Below are 19,303 nucleotides of genomic sequence, written 5' to 3'. Positions count from 1 at the left end.
AGAAGCAGCAGATTCCTTGCTCAGTGGGGATCCCAACATGGGGTTCGATTGCAGGACCCTGAGATTGTGACCCAAGCCGATGTCAAATACTTAACCAACTGAGCCACCCAGACACCCCTAAACAACTGTATTTACAGGGCTATAGTAGCAACTGGGTTGGATATAGAATCCATACATGCAGCCCACTGAGGGCAAATTGTAGAGGTGTTTGAGAAAGATAAAAATAAATAATGGAACCTTTCTGAAATATTGATCTCAATTGAAAATTGAACAAAAAGAAAAAAAAAAGAAAATTGAACATATGTTTTGAACTAACACAAGGACATATTTATGGATTCTCAAGTCTCAAATACAAAGAATGTGTACAGAAAAAGCAGTCACAATACCAAATACTAGAAGATAATGTCTGTGGAAATTTGAAAATCAAAGTTTTGAATGTATGGGTTCATTTTAGGTAGTTTGTATATAATGGTAACAGACATTTTTAAATGTGTAAAGCCTTGGAAAAATCTGCCCCCCTCCAATGTCTTTTTATATAACACTACTTAAAGATATGCAGTAGAATAACAAAAGATGAAATTGAAACCTCAAGAAGGGAGACTATTGGAGTTGGAGAGGATTAGTAGTGAGCAAAGAAACCATATAAATACAGTAACTTATTATGCCATTGTTTTTCTTATAATGAGACATTTTCTCCATATTTTTCTACAATGATGAATGTTTTGGTTATCCATTACTGCGTTAGTGGAGTTAAAACAACAGCAGCAGTTTAGCATTTCTCAAGATTTTGTGGCTAGAAGCTCAACTGGTACTGTCACATGGGAGAAAAGAGGGAAGAGTCTGGGAGTCTGGGCTCGGCTCCACTTTGGCCTTTCCATGTGGCCAGTTGGACTTCCTTGTAGTATGGAGGCTGGTTTTCAAGAAGTAATATTCCAAAGCAGAAGCTGCAGATCTCTTAAAGCCCAGTCTCAGAAGTCACACAGTGGAAGTCCAGGGACAGACAGCCCAGATTCAAGGGGAAAGGAAAGCCGCCACTTCTTGATGGAAAGAGTGGTAAAGATGTACTGCTGTCTTTTATTGTCACATGAGATATTCAACTACTGATTATGATCTCTTTCCTAGAATGTAATTTGGAAAGGAATAGACTAAACAAAACTTCTACGTTCCATTTAGTGAATACCTTGTTTCGTTAGCAAGGTGAATTTTATCTTGATTTTTTTTAAAGTAGGCCATAATAGCATATGATTCAAAATTCAAAAAGATACAAAGGGATACACAGGTGTTTCTGCTATAGTGTGATAGTGTAATATATGCAATCATACTAAACCTTAATGGGGCCAGGGATGGGAATAGACTTGAAGCTAAGGAGTCAAAACCTATGCAACTTTGGGGCTCCCAGCTGGCTTATTCGGTAGAACAGGCGACTCTCTCTCTTTTTTTTTTTTTTTTCCTAAGATTTTATTTATTCATTCATGAAAGACACAGAGAGAGAGGCAGAGACACAGGCAGAGGGAGAAGCAGGCCCCATGCAATGAGCCTGATGCAGGATTCAATCCCAGGTCTCCAGGATCACGCCCTGGGCCGAAGGCAGGCACCAAACCACTGAGCCACCCAGGAATCCCCTAGAACAGGTGACTCTTGATCTCAGGGTTGTAAGTTTAAGCCCCATGTTGGGTGTAGAGATTGCTTTAAAAAAAATCTTAAAAATCTATGCAACTTTGTAACTGGAATATAATAGAAACTGAAAATTCTAATAAAATACCGCAACCATTAAACATATTAAATTCATATTGATTGGAAAACATTCTGGCAGTTCCTCAAAAGGCTAATTAATGATCCAGTAATTCCATCCCTAGGAATCTACTCAAGAGAAAAGAAAACTTAGTCCAGGGATACCTGGGTAGCTCAGCAGTTTAGCTCTTGCCTTTGGCTCAGGGTGTGATCTGGGTCCGGGGATGGGTCCCACATGGAGCTCCATGTGAGGAGCCTGCTTCTCCCTCTGCCTGTGTCTCTGCCTGTCTTTCTGTGTTCTCATGAAAAAAAAATAGATAAAATCTTAGAAAAAGAAAAAAAAGACTTATGTCCATACAAGGACATGGTATGAGAATTCATAACAGTATTATTTATTATAATAGCCAAAAAGTGGAAACAATCAAAATGTCCATCAAATGGTTAATGGATAAATAAAAGATGGAATATCCAAACAATGGAATATTGGGAATAAAAAGGAATGAAGTCTGATAAATGCTGCAAGGTGGATGAACCTTGAAAACATGCTAAGTGAAAGGAGTTATAAAGGAGCACATGTTACATGATTCCATTTATGTGAAACTTCCAGAATAGGCAAATCTATAGGGACAAAGTAGATTAATGGTTGTCTTTGGTTGGGGGAATAGGGAGGTGATGGTGAAGGGGTGCAGGGTTTCATTTTGGGATGAGGAAGATGTTCTAAAATTGATTATGATGGTTGCACAAATCTGTGAATATACTAAAAACCATTGTATACTTTAAATGGGTAAATTGTATGATGTGGATATCCCTTAAAAATACTACTAGAAGCAAAAAAAAAAAGTTCTAGTAAATAAGTACTATAAGCATAAGGCTTTACATTAAGATATTTAAAAAAGATGATGGTAGCTCGATGAAATGGGTTGTGAGGACGGTTTGAGACAGCCAAATTGCTGAGATAAAGGCAAATAGTACAAACTTCAGAGGAAATCATGCAAAAGCTATTCTAAGTCCAACCATGTGGCTTAACCAGAGGGAAGACCTTAGGTATAAGGAGTTTCATGGACAATACTGTATTACTCTGTCGTTTGTTGTATTCATTGTTAGCGTACTTGTGTTCAACTGCTGTTGCTTGTTAAAGCAAAAGCATTAATAGGCTGAAGAAAACCACATATGAACCAAAGTAAGTCTGTGCCAAAGTGACATACATAATTTCCCTATTTACAGTTGCATGTAAGCTGATTTATTGGGACGCCTGGGTGGCTCAGTGGTTGGGCGCCTGCCTTTGGCTCTGGGCGTGATCCTGGCATCCCTGGGAGTCCCACATCAGGCTCCCTGCATGGAGCCTGCTTCTCCCTCTGCCTGTGTCTCTGCCCCCCGCCCCTCCCCGTGTGTCTCATGAATAGATAAATAAAATCTTTAAAAAAAAAAAAAAAAAGATAGCTGATTTGTGTTACAGCAACAAGTGTTGGGTATCAGAATAGATTATATAGGGAGAAAAAAAATCAATCTTCTTTCTTAGGCCCCCAGCCATCTAGTTCCCTCTCTGAAGGCAGTCATTGCTCCCACTATCATGGTGTCCTAATATATTCTAATAGTGTGTACACTGTATAATATGAATGTAGGTTGTATATGTCTAACATGAGTGTCTATTCTGTTTTCTCATCCAAATGAACATGGATTTTATATCCTATCCTGCACTGTTTTTTTCGTATAACCTACCTCTACTGATACTAAGGAAGTTCTCTGTTCTTTTTCTTTTCTTCTTTTTAATGTTAACAGTTAAAGGTTATTTTTCCATTGCATGGTTGTAACAATAATTGGGCTCTGATTTATTCATCTCATTTATTTAACACATTTATTATTTACTGTATGCCAGGAATGGTTCTGGACATTATAGATCAGTATAGGAAACTGACAAAACTCCCACCCTCATTGGGCTTACATTTCAGTTCTTTGTTATTCCAAGGAATGCTGTAGACAAGGATATACTTGTACAAATGTCTTTTTTTTTTTTTTTTTTACCTGTGGAAGTATATGTGTAGATAAATACTTAGAAATGGAATTACTAGGTCAAAATGTACATGCATTTGTAAAAATTAAGAGTTTTTTTTAGTAGTTTGAGTTTATAGAAAAATTGGAAAGTAACAGGCATTCCCATATATTCCATTGTTCCCCTTCCAACCAGTTCTCTGTATTACTGCTTTAGTTTGTTACATTTATTACAATTAGGGATCCAGTATTGATACATACATACATACATACATTCTTATCTGAAGTCTGTAGTCTATCTTAGGGTTCACTCTTTGTGTTGTGCATTCTGTGGGTTTTGACAGATGTGTGTAACCTATATCCATCATTACAGTATCCTACAGAGTAGAATTAAAATCCCCTGTGTTCCACCTATTCATCACTTCCACCCCATAAGGCTTTGGAAACCACTAATTTTCTTATTGTTTCCGTAATTTTACCTTTTCCAAAATGTCATATAATTGAATCATATAATACATAGCGTTTTTAGATTGGCTTTTTTCACTTAGTAGTATGGATTTAAGATTTCTCCATGTATCTTCATGCTTGATAATACATTTCTTTTTTTTTAGAGATGAATAATATTCCACTGTCTAGATGTACTAGTTATCCACTCACCTACTGAAGGACAAGTTTTGACAATTATGACTAAAGCCACTATCAACATTCATGTGCAGGTTTTTTTGTGGATATGTTTTCAACTAACTGAGTAAATACTAAGGAGCACGATTTCTGAATAGCATAATAATAGTATGTTTGGTTTTGTAAGAAACTGCTTAACTTTTTTTCCCAACTGGCTGTACCACTTTGCAGTCCTACCAGCAGTGACTTGTCATCATTTGGTATTAATGTTTTGGATTTTGGCATTTGTATAGGTGTGTAGTGGTATCTCGTTTCTTTAAGTTTGGAATTCCCTACTGTCAATATGATGTTGACCATCTTTTTATATGCTATCTTTCTATCTGTATATCTTTGGTGAGGTATCTGTTCAGATCTTCAGTCTATTTTTAATTGTTTTTATTTTTGAGTTTTAAAAGGTCTTTGTGTATCTTGGATACCATTTCTTTATCAGATCTGTGTTTTGCAGATATTTTCTCTCTGTGGCTTGTGTTTTATTCTCTTTTGCAGATTAGAAGTTTAATTTTAATGAAAGTTTACCCGTTTTTTTATTTCATGGATTGTGCTTTTGATTTCATCACCAAACACAAAGGTTTCAACTGTGTTATCTTCTAGGACTTTTATAGTTTTGCATTTTATATTTAGGTCTGTGGGCCATCTTGAGGTTTTTTGCTTTGTTTGTTTTAGAGCAAGGATGGGCAGAGGGGCAGAGTGGGGGAGAGAGAATCCTAAGCAGGCTTTGACGCTCAGCATAGAGCCTGATGCCATGTTTGTTCCCATGACGCTGAGATCATGACCTGAGCAGAAATCAGGAGTCAGATGCTGAGCCACCCAGGTGCCCCATTGAGTTAACTTTTGAAAAAGATGTTAGGTCTGTGTCTAGATTCTTTTTTTTCCTTTATTGTTGTTTTGCATGTGTATATCCACTTGTTCGTCACCATTTGTTGAAAAGGCTATCTGTTTTCCATTGAATTGCTTGTGTTCCTTTGTCAAAGATCAGTTGACTGTATTTGTGTGGATCAATTGGAGACTTTCTGTTCTATTTTCTTTTTATGTGTTTTTTGACTAATACTCCCTGTCTTGATTGATTGTAATCTTATAGTAGATCTTGGATTATAGACAAGCAATGAACAATTAAAATTTGAAATTAAGAGCACAATACTATGTATAGTAGCCCCAATTACTTAGGTATAAATCTAACAAAATAGGTACAAGATATTAGGAAAGCTACAAAATTCTGATGAAAGAAATCAAAGAACACCTCAATGTATAGAGAGATGATATTCCATGTACATGAATAGGAAGACTCAGTATTGTAAAGATGTCAGTGTATCCCAACTTGGTTTATATATTTAGCATAATCCCAGTCAAAATCTCAGTAAGTTATTTTGTGGATACTGATTCTAAAGTCCAGATGGAAAGGTAAAATTACCAGGATAGCTACACAGTATTGAAGGAGAATGATGTCAGAAGATTGATACTATCTGACTTCAAAACTACTTCAAAACTATACTTACTACAAAACTGGTAATCAGGACGGTGTGTTACTGGCAAAAGGATGGACAGATATACCAGTGGAACAAAATAGCTCAACAGGATAGTTCCAATCTCAGTTCTATTTGCTACTACGACATTTTAGGCAAATCATTTCAGTTTTCCTCATCTATAAAATTATTTTAGGGTTTGTATGAAGATTAAGTGAGAGAATACATCTAAAGCAAATAGTGCATTGCCTGAGATATGGTAAGAGCTTGATAAATTTTAGCTATTATACATTTTCTTTATTTAAAAAAAATATATTACGTAAACTCCTCACTCAATCTTGGGCTCCGACTCAAACCCTAAGATCAATAGTCAGCATACTGTACTAACTGAGCCAGCCAGGCACCCCACTGTCGTACATTTTCCTTCCTTCCTTCCTTTCTTTCTTTCTTTCTTTCTTTCTTTCTTTCTTTCTTTCTTTCTTTCTTTTTATTTTATTTTATTTTATTTTATTTTATTTTATTTTATTTTATTTTATTTTATTTATTTATTCATGAGAGACAGAGAGAGGCAGAGACATAGGCAGAGGAGAAGCAGCTCCTTGCAGGGAACCTGATGCAGGACTCCCATCCCGGGACTCCGGGGTCATACCTGGAGCCGAAGGCAGACTCTCAACCACTGAGCCACCGGACATCCCTATTGTACATTTTCTAATTTCACCTGATAAGGTTCATAAGAATGTGGCAGAGCAGATATTATTCCCATTTTATAGATAAGAAAATAGGAGTTTCAGGGCCACCTATATTTGACAGAAGTCAAGTGGTTAGATAAATAGCAAAGCTACAATTATGACCTAGTCTAGAATTACTCAGTGATACCTAGGATATTATCAGTATTATCTAGGATAGCAGGAAAGATAATGTCCTCAGAAGAGGTTTTACAAATGTATGAAAACAAAACTAAAATAATAATATAATAATAATAATATAGGCAGCACTTTAATGTACTTTTATCCACAGTGAAAGAAGACTTGTTGACTTTTAATCCTGATAATAAATTAATCTTGGTCAAGATGCATTATCCTTTTGATACATTGCTAGATTTTGTTAACATTTTGTTTAGAGTTTTTTAGGTATATTCATGAATGATACTGTCCTGTGATTTATCTTTCTTTTTCATAATAGTCTTGTCAGGTTTTAGTATCAGAGTTTTTCTGGCATCATATATTGAATTGGGGTATACTTGCTTTTTCCTATTCTTTCTGTTTTTTCTTAAAGATCTTATTTATTTATTCATGAGAGACCAAGAGAGGCACAGGGAGAAGCAGGCTCCCCATGGGGAACCTGATGTGGGACTCAATCCTGGGACTCTGGGATCATGTCCTGAGCCAAAGGTAGACAGACACTCAACCACTGAGCCACCCAGGCATCCCAACTTTTTCCTATTCTATAGAGGAGTTTGTAAAAGATCAGCATTTTTTTCTTGTAATGTTTGCTGTAATTCTCTAATGGAACTATCTGGATCTGGAATCTTAGTGTATGTGTGCAAATTTTTTTTAAAGATTTTATTTATTCATGAGAGACCGAGAGAGAGGCAGAGACATTGGCAGAGGGAGGAGAAGCAGGCTCTCTGCAGGAGCCTGATGTGGGACTCGATCCTGGATTCCGGGATCATGTCCTAAGTCAAAGGCAGGGAAATTTTTTTTTTTTAATTTTTATTTATTTATGATAGAGAGAGAGAGAGAGAGAGGCAGAGACACAGGCAGAGGGAGAAGCAGGCTCCATGCACTGGGAGCCTGACGTGGGATTCGATCCCGGGTCTCCAGGACCGCGCCCTGGGCCAAAGGCAGGCGCCAAACCACTGCGCCACCCAGGGATCCCCGGAAATTTTTTTTAGGATTTTATTTTTTTAAGTAATCTCTATACCAAACATGGGGCTCAAACTCAGAACCCCAGGATCAAGAGTTACATGTTCTACTGGCTAAGCCAGCCAGGTGGCCCCTGGAAATATTTTTAATTGTGGATTTCATTTTTTCAGATAGGTAAAGGACTTTTCCGATAATTTTTTTTCAGATAATTTTAAATGTCAGTTCATTTAGATAATCGTTATTAATTTATTAACTGAATTTGTTGTTTGAACTTCATTTAACAGCTACATTTTAGGCTTTAAAAGCTTTTTTTTTTTTTTTTTAAGATTTTTATTTATCCATGAGACAGAGAGGCGCAGAGACACAAGCAGAGGGAGAAGCAGGCTCCATGCAGGAGCCTGACGTGGGACTCGATCCCGGGTCTCCAGGGTCAGGCCCCAGGCTAAATAAAGGCGGCGCTAAACCACTGAGCCACCCAGGCTGCCCCCCGCCCACCCCTTTTTAAGCAAAGCAATGGAGGTTTATTAAGCAGAGATATAGAGAGAGCTCTCAGGAGTGAGAGGCGTCCCCACAGGGCTGCCCTGGGCTTTAAAATCTTAATGCTATATATCACTTAAGGTGTTTTTGTTTTTTTTTTAACTGTGATAAAGTACACATAAGGTTAAATTTACCATCTTAACAATTTTTTGGCGTACAATTCAATAGTATTTAAGTACATTCACATTGTGTACAACTAATCTCCAGAACTTTCTTCATCTTACAAAATTGCACCTCCATCCACTAAGCAGCACTTCCCCATTCTCCCTTTTCTCCAACCCCTGGCAACCACCCTTGTACTTTTTCTGAGTTTGATTACTAAAGGTATTAATAAGGGGAATCATACAGTGTCCTTTGGTGACTGGTTTATTTCATGTAACATAATCTACAGGGTTCATCTGTGTTTTAGGATGTGTCAGAATTTCCTTCCTTTATAAGGCTAGTGTTCTATTATATGTATTACTGCATTTTCTTTATCCATGTATCCATCAGTGGACACTTAGGCTGTTTCCATTTTTTGGCTGTTGTGAATGATGGTGCTATGAGCAAAGGTGTGCAGTTATTTCAACATTCTGCTTTGAATTCTTTTGGATGTGTATCCTGCAGTAGAACTGCTGGATCATATAGTAATTCTATTTTTAATGTTTTGAGGAACCACAATATCGTTTTCCATTTTATATTATTACCAACAAAGGACTTTTCAAATTATATACACTTTTGTGTGTCAGTAAGGTGTATTGCTCTAGTAACTTTTCTGTTTCACCAGATTTATTGACATAATGTTGTACCTTCAGTATCTGTAATGATAGCATTTTTTCCACTTATATGATTTTATCTCCTCTTTTATTATTTTTTTAAAGATTTATTTGAGAGAGAGAGAGGGCACGCACACACTCAAGGTGGGGGGAAAGGGGAGTGCCAGAGGGAGAGGAAGAAAATCTCAAACAGACCCCCTGCTGAGTGTGTAGTCCTACACGGCTGGATCCCACCACCCTGAGATATGACCTGAACTGAAATCAAGAGTTGGAGGTTGACTGAACTATCCAGGCACCCATCCATCTGGAGTTTGTCAATTTTATTTATCTTTTCAAATAATTTTCAAAATATCGAATTTGTACTTTGTTTTCTTATTGATCCTTTTATTATTTTATATTTTTCATCTGTTCTTATCCTTATATTGTACTTTAAATTTATGTTATTGGAGCGCCTGGGTGGGCATTCAGTTAAGAGTCCAACTTTTTTTTTTTTTAAGATATTTATTTATTTATTTATTTATTTATTTATTTATTTATTTATTAGAGAGTATACAGATGAGAAGAGGAGCAGAAGGAGAAGGACAAGCAGACACGATGCTGAGTGTGGAGCCTGACACAGGGCTGGCTCAGTCTCACAACTCTGAGATCATGACCTGAACTGAAATCAAGACTCAGAGGCCTAACCAACTGAGCTACCTAGGTGCCCCAAAGCATCCAGTTCTTAGTTTCCGCACAGGCACAAGTCATGGGATCAGCCCCACATGGGGCTCTGTGCTCAGCCTGGAGTCAGCTTAAGATTCTCACTCCCGGGCAGCCCAGGTGGCTCAGCGGTTTAGCACCGCCTTCAGCCCAGGGTGTGATCCTGGAGACCCGGGATCAAGTTCCGCATCGGGCTCCCTGCATGGAGCCTGCTTCTCCCTCTGCCTGTGTTTCTGCCTCTCTATCTCTGTGTCTCATGAATAAATAAATAAATAAAATCTTTAAAAAAAAAAAAAAGATTCTCACTCCCTCTCTCAGTGCCCCCCCACACACACATACTTTCTCTCTAGAATAAATAAATCTTTAAAAAATTAAATTTATATTGTTGTTTGATCTCACACTCTTTAGGTCTGGTTTGTGCTTGCTCATGCTCATCTGGGTTTATATGATTGCTCTCCCTATTTTCTACCCCTTCTAAAACAACTTTCCAGAAATAACCAATTGTTTTTGGTGTATCTATTTAAATGAGGAGAGTGAGTTAGGGAGAAAAAAGTTGAAGCATTAGAAATGTCTTTCATCACTAGGCTTCAACCATTATCAGCTATACTTAAAATTCTAATATATGCTGATTGGCAAGATTATCAAACACAGCTTATAACAATGTTACTTTTTTTCCCTCTTCCTGGCAGGACCCGTTGGGGCCCAGCCCCTACTCATGGTGCCCAGAAGACCTGGCTATGGCACCATGGGCAAACCCATTAAATTGCTGGCTAACTGTTTTCAAGTTGAAATCCCAAAGATTGATGTCTACCTCTATGAGGTAGACATTAAACCAGACAAGTGTCCTAGGAGAGTGAACAGGTAAGAATCACTAAATCATGGAAATTATTTTGCTATTTGCTTTAGTAATTACGTTTATTTTTCATATTTAATAACAGTGCTAATGTTTTAACAGTTTGACCAGAAACAGGTGATAATTTGTTTTGAAATTGTACATGATGTTGGGAAAAATCTACAGTCTTCTCATTATATCATGAGGTCACATGTTTTCTCTGTGATAAGAGAGATCCAAGTCCTTTTTATATGCTCTTGAAATAAGACTAAGCATCTGTTCCATTGCTATCAGGTAATATAGCAGTGCTTTCATTTTTCCTCCCCTCTCCACTCCCACCTTACTTATGATGGGATGGTAGCAGTAGTGGGTAGAGCTAGAGGTTTCATGTTTCATGCATTTTGTTCTGATCCTTAATTTCTGACTTTTCTCATTCTCATATAGGAACCAAGTACATATGTATATAAAGATTTTATCAATCTGCTTTCAGTAAGCTGATTCTCTCACCTCCCCCAAATAATGTGTGTGGGTGTGTGGGTGTGTGTGTGTGTGTGTGTGTGTGTGTGTGATTGTGGTTTGGGTAAATAAGGGAATATAAAAGGAATTTATGACATGATGTACACCATGAAAGAAGTTTTAAAGAACAAAGACAAATCATTGTATGGACAAAAAAACATTTAGAAAACAGTGATGTTCGGGATCCCTGGGTGGCTCAGCGGTTTAGCGCCTGCCTTTGACCCAGGGCGCAATCCTCGGGTCCCAGGATCGAGTCCCGCATCGGGCTCCCGGCGTGGAGCCTGCTTCTCCCTCCTCCTGTGTCTCTGCCTCCCTCTCTCTCTCTCTCTCTCTCTCTCTATCATGAATAAATAAATAAATAAATCTTAAAAAAAAAAAAGAAAACAGTGATGTTCAACTTAGTATTTTGGTTTGTACTATCAAATACCCCAGCCTTTTCCTATTCAATAAATATTATTAAGAGTCTTCATTTAAGACGTAGGTGGTTCTTTTAAGAAATTCGTAATTTAGATAAGACACAAATACAAAGTGAATGAGCACTAAGGCGCTTTGCGATAGCATGTAAAAACAAATAAACCACCATATGAATGTTATGATTAATGTGGAGTACAGAATTCATACTGAGATCACGCCCCTACTATAAAATTTATTTAGCTTCAGTGCCCTACAGAATGACATCCCAAATTTAGCATTCCCTTCATAATTTGGCTCTAATCTATAGCCTTTTCCATACTCTGCAGCTCTTACCTAGAATGCCTTCTCTGCCCTTGTCTATCTGGCAAACTTCTGTTATTTTTCAAGGCATACCTTTTAGAAAAAATTATTTGAGAGAGACAGCAAGTGAGAGAGCATAAGCAGGGGCAGAGGGAGAGGGAGAGGTAGGCTCCCCATTGAGCAGGGAGCCTGAAGCAGAGCTTGATCCCAACACCCTGGGATCATGACCTGAGCTGAAGACAGATACTAAACCAGCTGAGCCACCCAGGCACCCCCAAAATGTTTTTTTTTTAACTCTGTAGTCAGAGGTAATTCATTCTTCTGTGACCCTACAGTATTTGATGTATACTCCTGTTACAGTATTTTTAATGTATTATGGTTACTTGTTGCTTCCCTCTTCTCCCAGTATAACATCTTCATGAAAAGGAATACTCTTTTTTGTTACCTTTGTAGCCCTGTTATTAGCTTGATGATTGGCACATAATACTCAGTAAATGAAAGGCTTATAAAAGTAAAATGAAATGGGCATGATGGTAGAGGACAGAAAGAGAACTGGACATTATAAAGAGCTATGTATGCCTAGACAGATTTTCAGTGCCCTACGCTTCTCTCCTACAGTCTGTAGTCTAGTTGTTGTCTTGCACTCATTCCTCTCTCTTGGCTGTGTTACTGCTAGCCATCATCCCTGTATGGGGACCTATCTTCATGCTGTACTTTCAGATTCACTTTTTCTTGTTTCTCAAAATTGGGGTGTTTCAAATTTTGTTCTCAAAATTTGTAAATGTGAAGGATAATCCTGACTCTTCTGGGTTTTTTATTTTATTTTTAGATTTTAAAAATTTGAGAGAGTGAGTGAGCACATAAGCAGGGAGAGTGGCAGAGGGAGAAGGAGAAGCAGGCTCCCAGCTAAGCGGGGAGCCTGATGTAGGGCTCTGTCCCAGGACCCTAGGATCATGAGCTGAGCCAAAGGCAGACATTTAACTGACTGAGCCACCCAGGCACGCCCTGATCCTTCTGTATGATGTTTACATTTTTAAAAGGCATTTGTTGGGGCACCTGGGTGGCTCGGTCATTTAAGCATCCAACTCTTGTTATCAACTCAGGTCTCAATCTCAAGATCATGAGTTCAAGTTCCACGTTGGGCTCCATGTGGAACCTACTTTAAAAAGGGGGGAGGGATCCCTGGGTGGCGCAGCGGTTTGGCGCCTGCCTTTGGCCCAGGGCGCGATCCTGGCGACCTGGGATCGAATCCCACATCGGGCTCCCGGTGCATGGAGCCTGCTTCTCCCTCTGCCTGTGTCTCTGCCTCTCTCTCTCTCTCTCTGTGACTATCATAAATTAAAAAAAAAATTTAAAAAGGGGGGGGCATTTGATAGGATGCCTAAGGCAGATATTTCTTTTTTTTTTGAAGATTTTATTTATTAAAGAGCATGATTCGAGGGAGAGAAAAAAATCTCTAGCAGACTGTGTGCTCAGCGTGGAGCATGACGTGGGGCTTGATCTCATGACACTGAGATCATGACCTGAATTAGAACCAAGAGTCAGATGCTTAACTGACTGAGCCACTGAGAAACCCCTAAGGCAGATATTTCTGACATGAATTCCTTACCTACTGCCTTTTGCCCTTGCTCTGCTCAAAAGAATCGCCCCTACTTTTAGCATTATATAGTAAAGGATTATTGTAGGCTATTTATTAAGTAGGAGAATTGTATGATGAAAATGTAGGAAAATAAAACTGCTTTAAAGACAAAATGTGTTGAAATTGCAGACTAATGGGAGATGGAGGCTTGGGGTTTACAGGGATGTCAGCTGAGGGTCTTTTTTGTTTTTCAGAAGAGTTCTAAGGGACTAATAACAGAGGCAGTAATATTAGGTAAAAAGGAACCAAATTATTTATTAGATTTGTTCCTTCTCCTATCTAACTTATTTTTGATAGGGGTAAGGGAGTTATTTGTGTATTATGAAAGTACATATGAAATTGGGGTATTTGGCTGGCTTAGGCGGTAAAGCATCCAACTCTTGATCTTGGGGTTGTGTGTTTAAGCCCTATGTTGGGTGTGGAACCTAATACAAAAAAAAAAAGGAAAAAAATAAAAAAAATAAAAAAATAAAAAAAATAAAGGAAAGAAAAAATTAATTAGTATAACATTTCACATGTAGATGCTCAGTGTGTTACTTAAGTTTGGGAGCAAAATATATGTAATAAATTGTTGTATATATTCTGGTTTTTAATTTATGATCCTTTTGACTTCCCTTATTATATTTTGTCTTCAGGTTGCTTTGTTTTGTTACATTGTTTGCCAATAGAAGTAAAGGATCTGTAATTTAGATGTTTCCATGTGGAAATTTTTATTCTGTATCTTTTGAATTTTCATAGGAGCTATAGGATTTCTTTGAGAATCTTAAAATGACATAAATCAGTTTTCTACTTGGTTAATAATATGGACTTGATTTTATGTCAACATCTGCAAAACTTGCTCTCTTTATTCCTTCAAAAGGCTAGCTTTTATCTTCGCTTTTTGCAATATTATTGCATAACTAGTTAAAATTGTTGCTGGGCTTCTGAATTGGTTCAGTTCCTACACTTCAATGGCTAGAGCTCAAGAAGTTAGAAAAAACTAGCTAGAACTTGACAATTCCTATTCCATATTAGCTAAACAGTTATGGGCTAAAATGCCCCAGTATTTAAATCAACACGTAGGAGGTTTTTCTTGTCCATATGCCACATGCTCAAATATTTGGCACCATGGCATTAATCATAATAGTAGACTGATGGGTTGTAGCCAAACAAGTTTCCACTTTAGTCAGAGGAGTTTTCTTGGACAAAATACCCAGGAAATGCTTGTGAGTCATTTTGTGAGTCAACTTCTCTACTTCGGATTTTCTGTCTGTTGCTTGTTTTGTCCTTTCCTCACCCCTTTAGGATATGTATGTGTATTGTTTTTTGGCCAATAAGATTTTGATTGAAAATGATCATATGGTAAGAGAGCATGTTTGTTAAGCAAATTTTGAATGTTTCTGGTTGTTTTTTTTTTTAACAAGTGAATGACCTCAATAACTAAAATCCAAATATTTTTAGAACTATTATGACCTAGAGTATAAATTCCATAACTTGAAGATTTGTGCTGATTTATCCAACTGCTAGTATGTATGAGGATAAACCTTAAGAAGGTTGTTAGGTACTTACTCAAAATCATTAAGTAGTATCATAGATACTTGGGAAAAATTGTATAAAATCATGATTATAATTGCAAGATCTATTTTAAACAAGAATAAAGATTTGAAGGAATCATGAAATAGTATGAGATTGTGGCTGAATTTTTTTGGTTCAGTTTTCTTTTATAAATGAAACATCTTATAGTCGTATTGTGGTTATTGTTACTATCATGATTTGTGATAGAGTGCAAAATATTTGTGCATATTGCATACAGTTGTAATACTGATGATTGAATTTTAAAGTTTTTTTTTTAATTTTTATTTATTTATGATAGTCACACAGAGAGAGAGAGAGAGGCAGAGACATAGGCAGAGGGAGAAGCAGGCTCCATGCACCGGGAGGCCGACGTGGGATTCTATCCCGGGTCTCCAGGATTGCGCCCTGGGCCAAAGGCAGGCGCCAAACCACTGCACCACCCAGGGATCCCTGATGATTGAATTTTAGAAGGAAAAAATAAATTATATTGATTCCATTTTGACTTTTTTTAAGATTTTATTTATTTATTCATGAGAGACATGGAGAGAGAAGCAGATACACAAGCAGAGGGAGAAGCAGGCTCCATGCAGGGAGCCCAATGCGGGACTCGATCCCGGATCTCCAGGATCACGCCCTGGGCCAAAGGCAGGTGCCAAACCGCTGAGCCACCAGGGATCCCCTCCACTTTGACTTTTAAATGGAAATCTCAGTTTAGAGTGTTGGAAGCAACTCCCTTTCTGCTGTTATCAGGAATGTCATTGGCATAGTGTTGTAAATAGGTAATATGCCAAGAGAGGGACATACTCTTTAAAAATAATTTCACTTACGAAATTCACATACTATGCAATTCACTCATTTAAAGTGTGCAGTTCAGCGGGTTTTAGTATATTCAAAGAGATGACATACAGCCATCACCACAATCAAATTTTAGAGCATTTCATCCTTCCAAAAAGAAATCCCACTAGGAGTGCCTGGGTGGCTCCATTGGTTAAACAACTGCCTTTGGCCCAGGGCATGATCTCAGGGTTCTGGGATCAAGCCCTGTGTTGGGCTCCCTGCCCAGTGGGGAGTTTGCTTCCTCCTCTGACCCTCCCCCTTGCTTGTTTGCTTGCTTTCTCTCTCAAATGAATAAATAAAATCCTAAAAAAAAAAAAACAAAACTATTACTCCTTAGTAGTCACTCACCATTGCCTCCCCACTCCCTTTCCATAACCCTGCCAACCACTAATCTACTTTCTGTCTCTGGATTTTGCCCTTTCTGGGCATTTCACATAAATGGAATCATGTAATACCTAACCATTTGTGTGAAGTGACTGCTTTCACTCCACATGTTTTCAAGGTTCATCCACGTTGTAGCATGTATCAGTACTTCCTTTTTATTACTGAATAATATTTTGTATGGATATTTTGTTTATTGAGTTATCAGTTGGTTGATGTGAGTTTGCACTTTGGGGCTGTTATGAATAATGCTATGAACATCTGCGTACAAGGTTTTGTGTGGACATGTGTTTTCATTTCTTTTGGGTGTATCACTAAGAGTGGAATGATTTGATAACTCTGTTTTTAACTTTTGTGAAACTGCCATGCTCTCTTCCACTCTGGCTGCATCATTTTACATTCCCACTAGCAGTATGTGATGATTCAAGCATCTCCACATCCTTACCACCATTTGTTATCTGTCTCTTATTATAGCCATCCTAGGAGTTTTAAGTAGTATCTCATTGTTACTTTGATTTGCATTTCCCTGATGGTTGATGTTGGGCATGTTTTCATGTACTAATTGGCTGTTTGTATATCTTTGGAGAAATGTCTCTTCAGGTCCTTTGCCCATTTTTAAGTTGGGTGATTTGTCTTTTTGTTATTGAGTTCCAGGAATTCTTTATTGGTATACTTAAAAGTCCCTTATCAAATGTAATGATGTGCAAAAATGTTCTTCCTCTCTGCCTGTTGCCTTTTATTTTCTTGATGGTGACCTACACATTTTTTATTTTGATTAAGAACAATTAATTTTTTTTTTGCCAGTGGCCTTTTGGTGTCATACCTATAGAGGAGTATATTTCTGATTAAAATGCTTTAGAGAACATAACCCAGAAAACATTGCTGATGAAAATCAAAGTGTAGTTTTGAGTTATCTTAGGGAAACTGTGCCATGTGTAGTATATGTCAGTTAACGAGCAAGTTTTATTTTCCTTGTTAGTTAATCTCTTGGAAGATAGGAAAGCTGACATGATTATTTTAGATTTCAAAAACTCTTCTGAGTAGCATCTAAATAAATTACTCAGTAGTAATTAGTCTTCTAACTAATATTTCTGCAATATATTTGAAGTTCAAAGATACTTCTATAAATAAATATATTCCTAAAAATCAGGGGTTTATTCTTAACATCTATCCATGTGTTTAGATTTCATGGTGTCTGAGCTAAATAGTAGAATAGAAGAATAAATAGAGTGGACATAGCAAAATTATGACATGTTTATGTAACAGAAATAGGCTAGTATAAATAGAGCAGCTCGTCTGAAAATTAGCCAGGGAGTAACTTATGAAGGGTTTTTTTTTTTTTTTTCCTTTTCTTTTCTTTCTTTCTTTTTTTTTTTTTTTTTTTAAGATTTACTTATTTATTTGAGAGAGAGAGAGCCGGGGGGCAGGGGGGTTGGAGAGAGAGAGAGAATATCTCAAGCAGAGTCTCTGCTGAGGGGAGCTGGATGCAGGGCTCAATCTCATGAACTGAGCTGAAATCAAGAGTTGGACATTCAATAGACTGAGCCACCCAGGCACCCCACTCCAATGAAGGGTCTTAAATCCATGCTAAGGCTTGTGAATTCAGAAACAGTGGAGAGCCATTGGAGGTTTAGGGCAAATGAGGAACGTCTATATTTAAAAGCATAACTAATGGCAGTGTGGTGAATAAATTAGAAAAGAGAAAGACCAGGGACACCTGGGTGGCTCAACGGTTGGGTGCCTACCTTCGGCCCAGGGCATGATCCTGGAGTCCTGGGATTGAGTCCTGCATCGGGCTCCCTGCATGGGACCTGCTTCTCCCTCTGCCTGTGTCTGCCTCTCTCTCTGTGTCTCTCATGAATAAATAAATAAAATATTTAAGAAAAGAAAAGAGAAAGACCAGAGTCTGGAGAACATTGGGAAGGCTGTTTGCAGTAGTCTAGATCAGTGGTCTTTAAATCTTTGATTATTCATCCCCATTAAAATATGTTTGACCGTGGACTGAACAATAAGTAAATAAATGTATATGTACACATATTTGGAGTTTTTAAATTTATAGAAATATACTACTATTCTAACATATAACTATAGAAAAAGGCAGGAAAATATTTTGAAATAAACTATTTAAAAATATATTTAATAATTTGAAATTTTCAGTTACCAACAATCTGATTGAATATATGCCATGCACTTGAGCTAAGTTGCAACGTGGTGAAAATGAGTTACACTGTTGATTGTTAATTGAAGTGTAGTTGATATATAATGTTGTATCAGTTTTAAGTATACAACATAGTGATAAGACAACTCTATACATTATGTTGTATTCGTCAAGATAAGTGTAGTTTGCTACCATAATGTTGCTACAGTACACTGTTAACTCTTTTATGTTGCAGAAGTCCTGTTATTCTCTTAGGGTTCCAGGTGTACCATATGTTACACCTGATCATCTGACATGGGCTAAGTAAGATACCAGTGTCAATCCATATTCACAAGTGTTAGTAAATCTTAATTTCTAATTACTAGATGAAAATTAAATATACTTTTTTCCCCTCGTACTCTAGCATACCCCCTAGCATCTCTGACCCCTACTTTTCTAGATTAGAAGTAGTGTTTTCTAGGACTTAACTAACAGCAGTGGCAGTGGGGATAAAGGGAGAGCTTAGATAAAATATTTAGAAGAAGAGTGAATAATATAGACATGGAGGGAAAAAGAAGAGAGAATGACTTCATCGTTCCAATCTGTGCAATAGACATGGCTTTAACAGAAATACAGATGGTGAAAAGACCAAAGTTTTTTATTTTCTGTTTCGGATATTTGGAGGTTGAATTGTTTAAGAAACATCAAAGTAGAGAGGCTCAATAGATTATTGGAAATAAATGTTGAGAGCACAGGAAATAAGTCAAGATAGAGAATTATATGTGATCATAAAAGCTAGAGAAAGTGAGCAGAGTCAAGATTGAGGATGGATCTCTGGGGATACTGTTGTTTCAGGTTTGCCAGTAAACTTTAGATTGGAAAAGTTGACAACTATGATAAAGTATAAATTATTTCAGAGAAGGTAAAGAAAGGATCATGACTTTCAAGTATTGATCACAGTGGCAAATGCCAAGAA

At 37.4% G+C, this 19,303-nt stretch overlaps 1 protein-coding gene and 1 long non-coding RNA gene across 4 annotated transcripts in view; one reads left to right on the top strand and one right to left on the bottom strand.

Moving 5' to 3' along the window:
- Positions 1–19,303, top strand: part of AGO3 (argonaute RISC catalytic component 3) — a 120,234-nt gene that overhangs the window by 15,515 nt on the left and 85,416 nt on the right. For 2 of the 3 annotated variants that reach the window (XM_049094514.1, XM_025419940.3), the window contains exon 2: positions 10,407–10,578. In XM_049094514.1, coding sequence (XP_048950471.1) covers positions 10,407–10,578 — 172 coding nt within the window. Of the gene's footprint in view, positions 1–10,406; positions 10,579–19,303 lie in introns of those variants that run through there. The other variant, XM_025419941.3, reaches the window with a different exon arrangement.
- LOC118350683 (uncharacterized) overlaps positions 1–19,303 on the bottom strand; it is a 65,734-nt gene that overhangs the window by 1,000 nt on the left and 45,431 nt on the right. The window lies entirely within an intron of this gene.

Source organism: Canis lupus, chromosome 15, assembly GCF_003254725.2.
Source record: "Canis lupus dingo isolate Sandy chromosome 15, ASM325472v2, whole genome shotgun sequence".
Lineage (NCBI taxonomy): Eukaryota > Metazoa > Chordata > Mammalia > Carnivora > Canidae > Canis > Canis lupus.
This window is presented reverse-complemented; position numbering and strand designations above follow the sequence as displayed.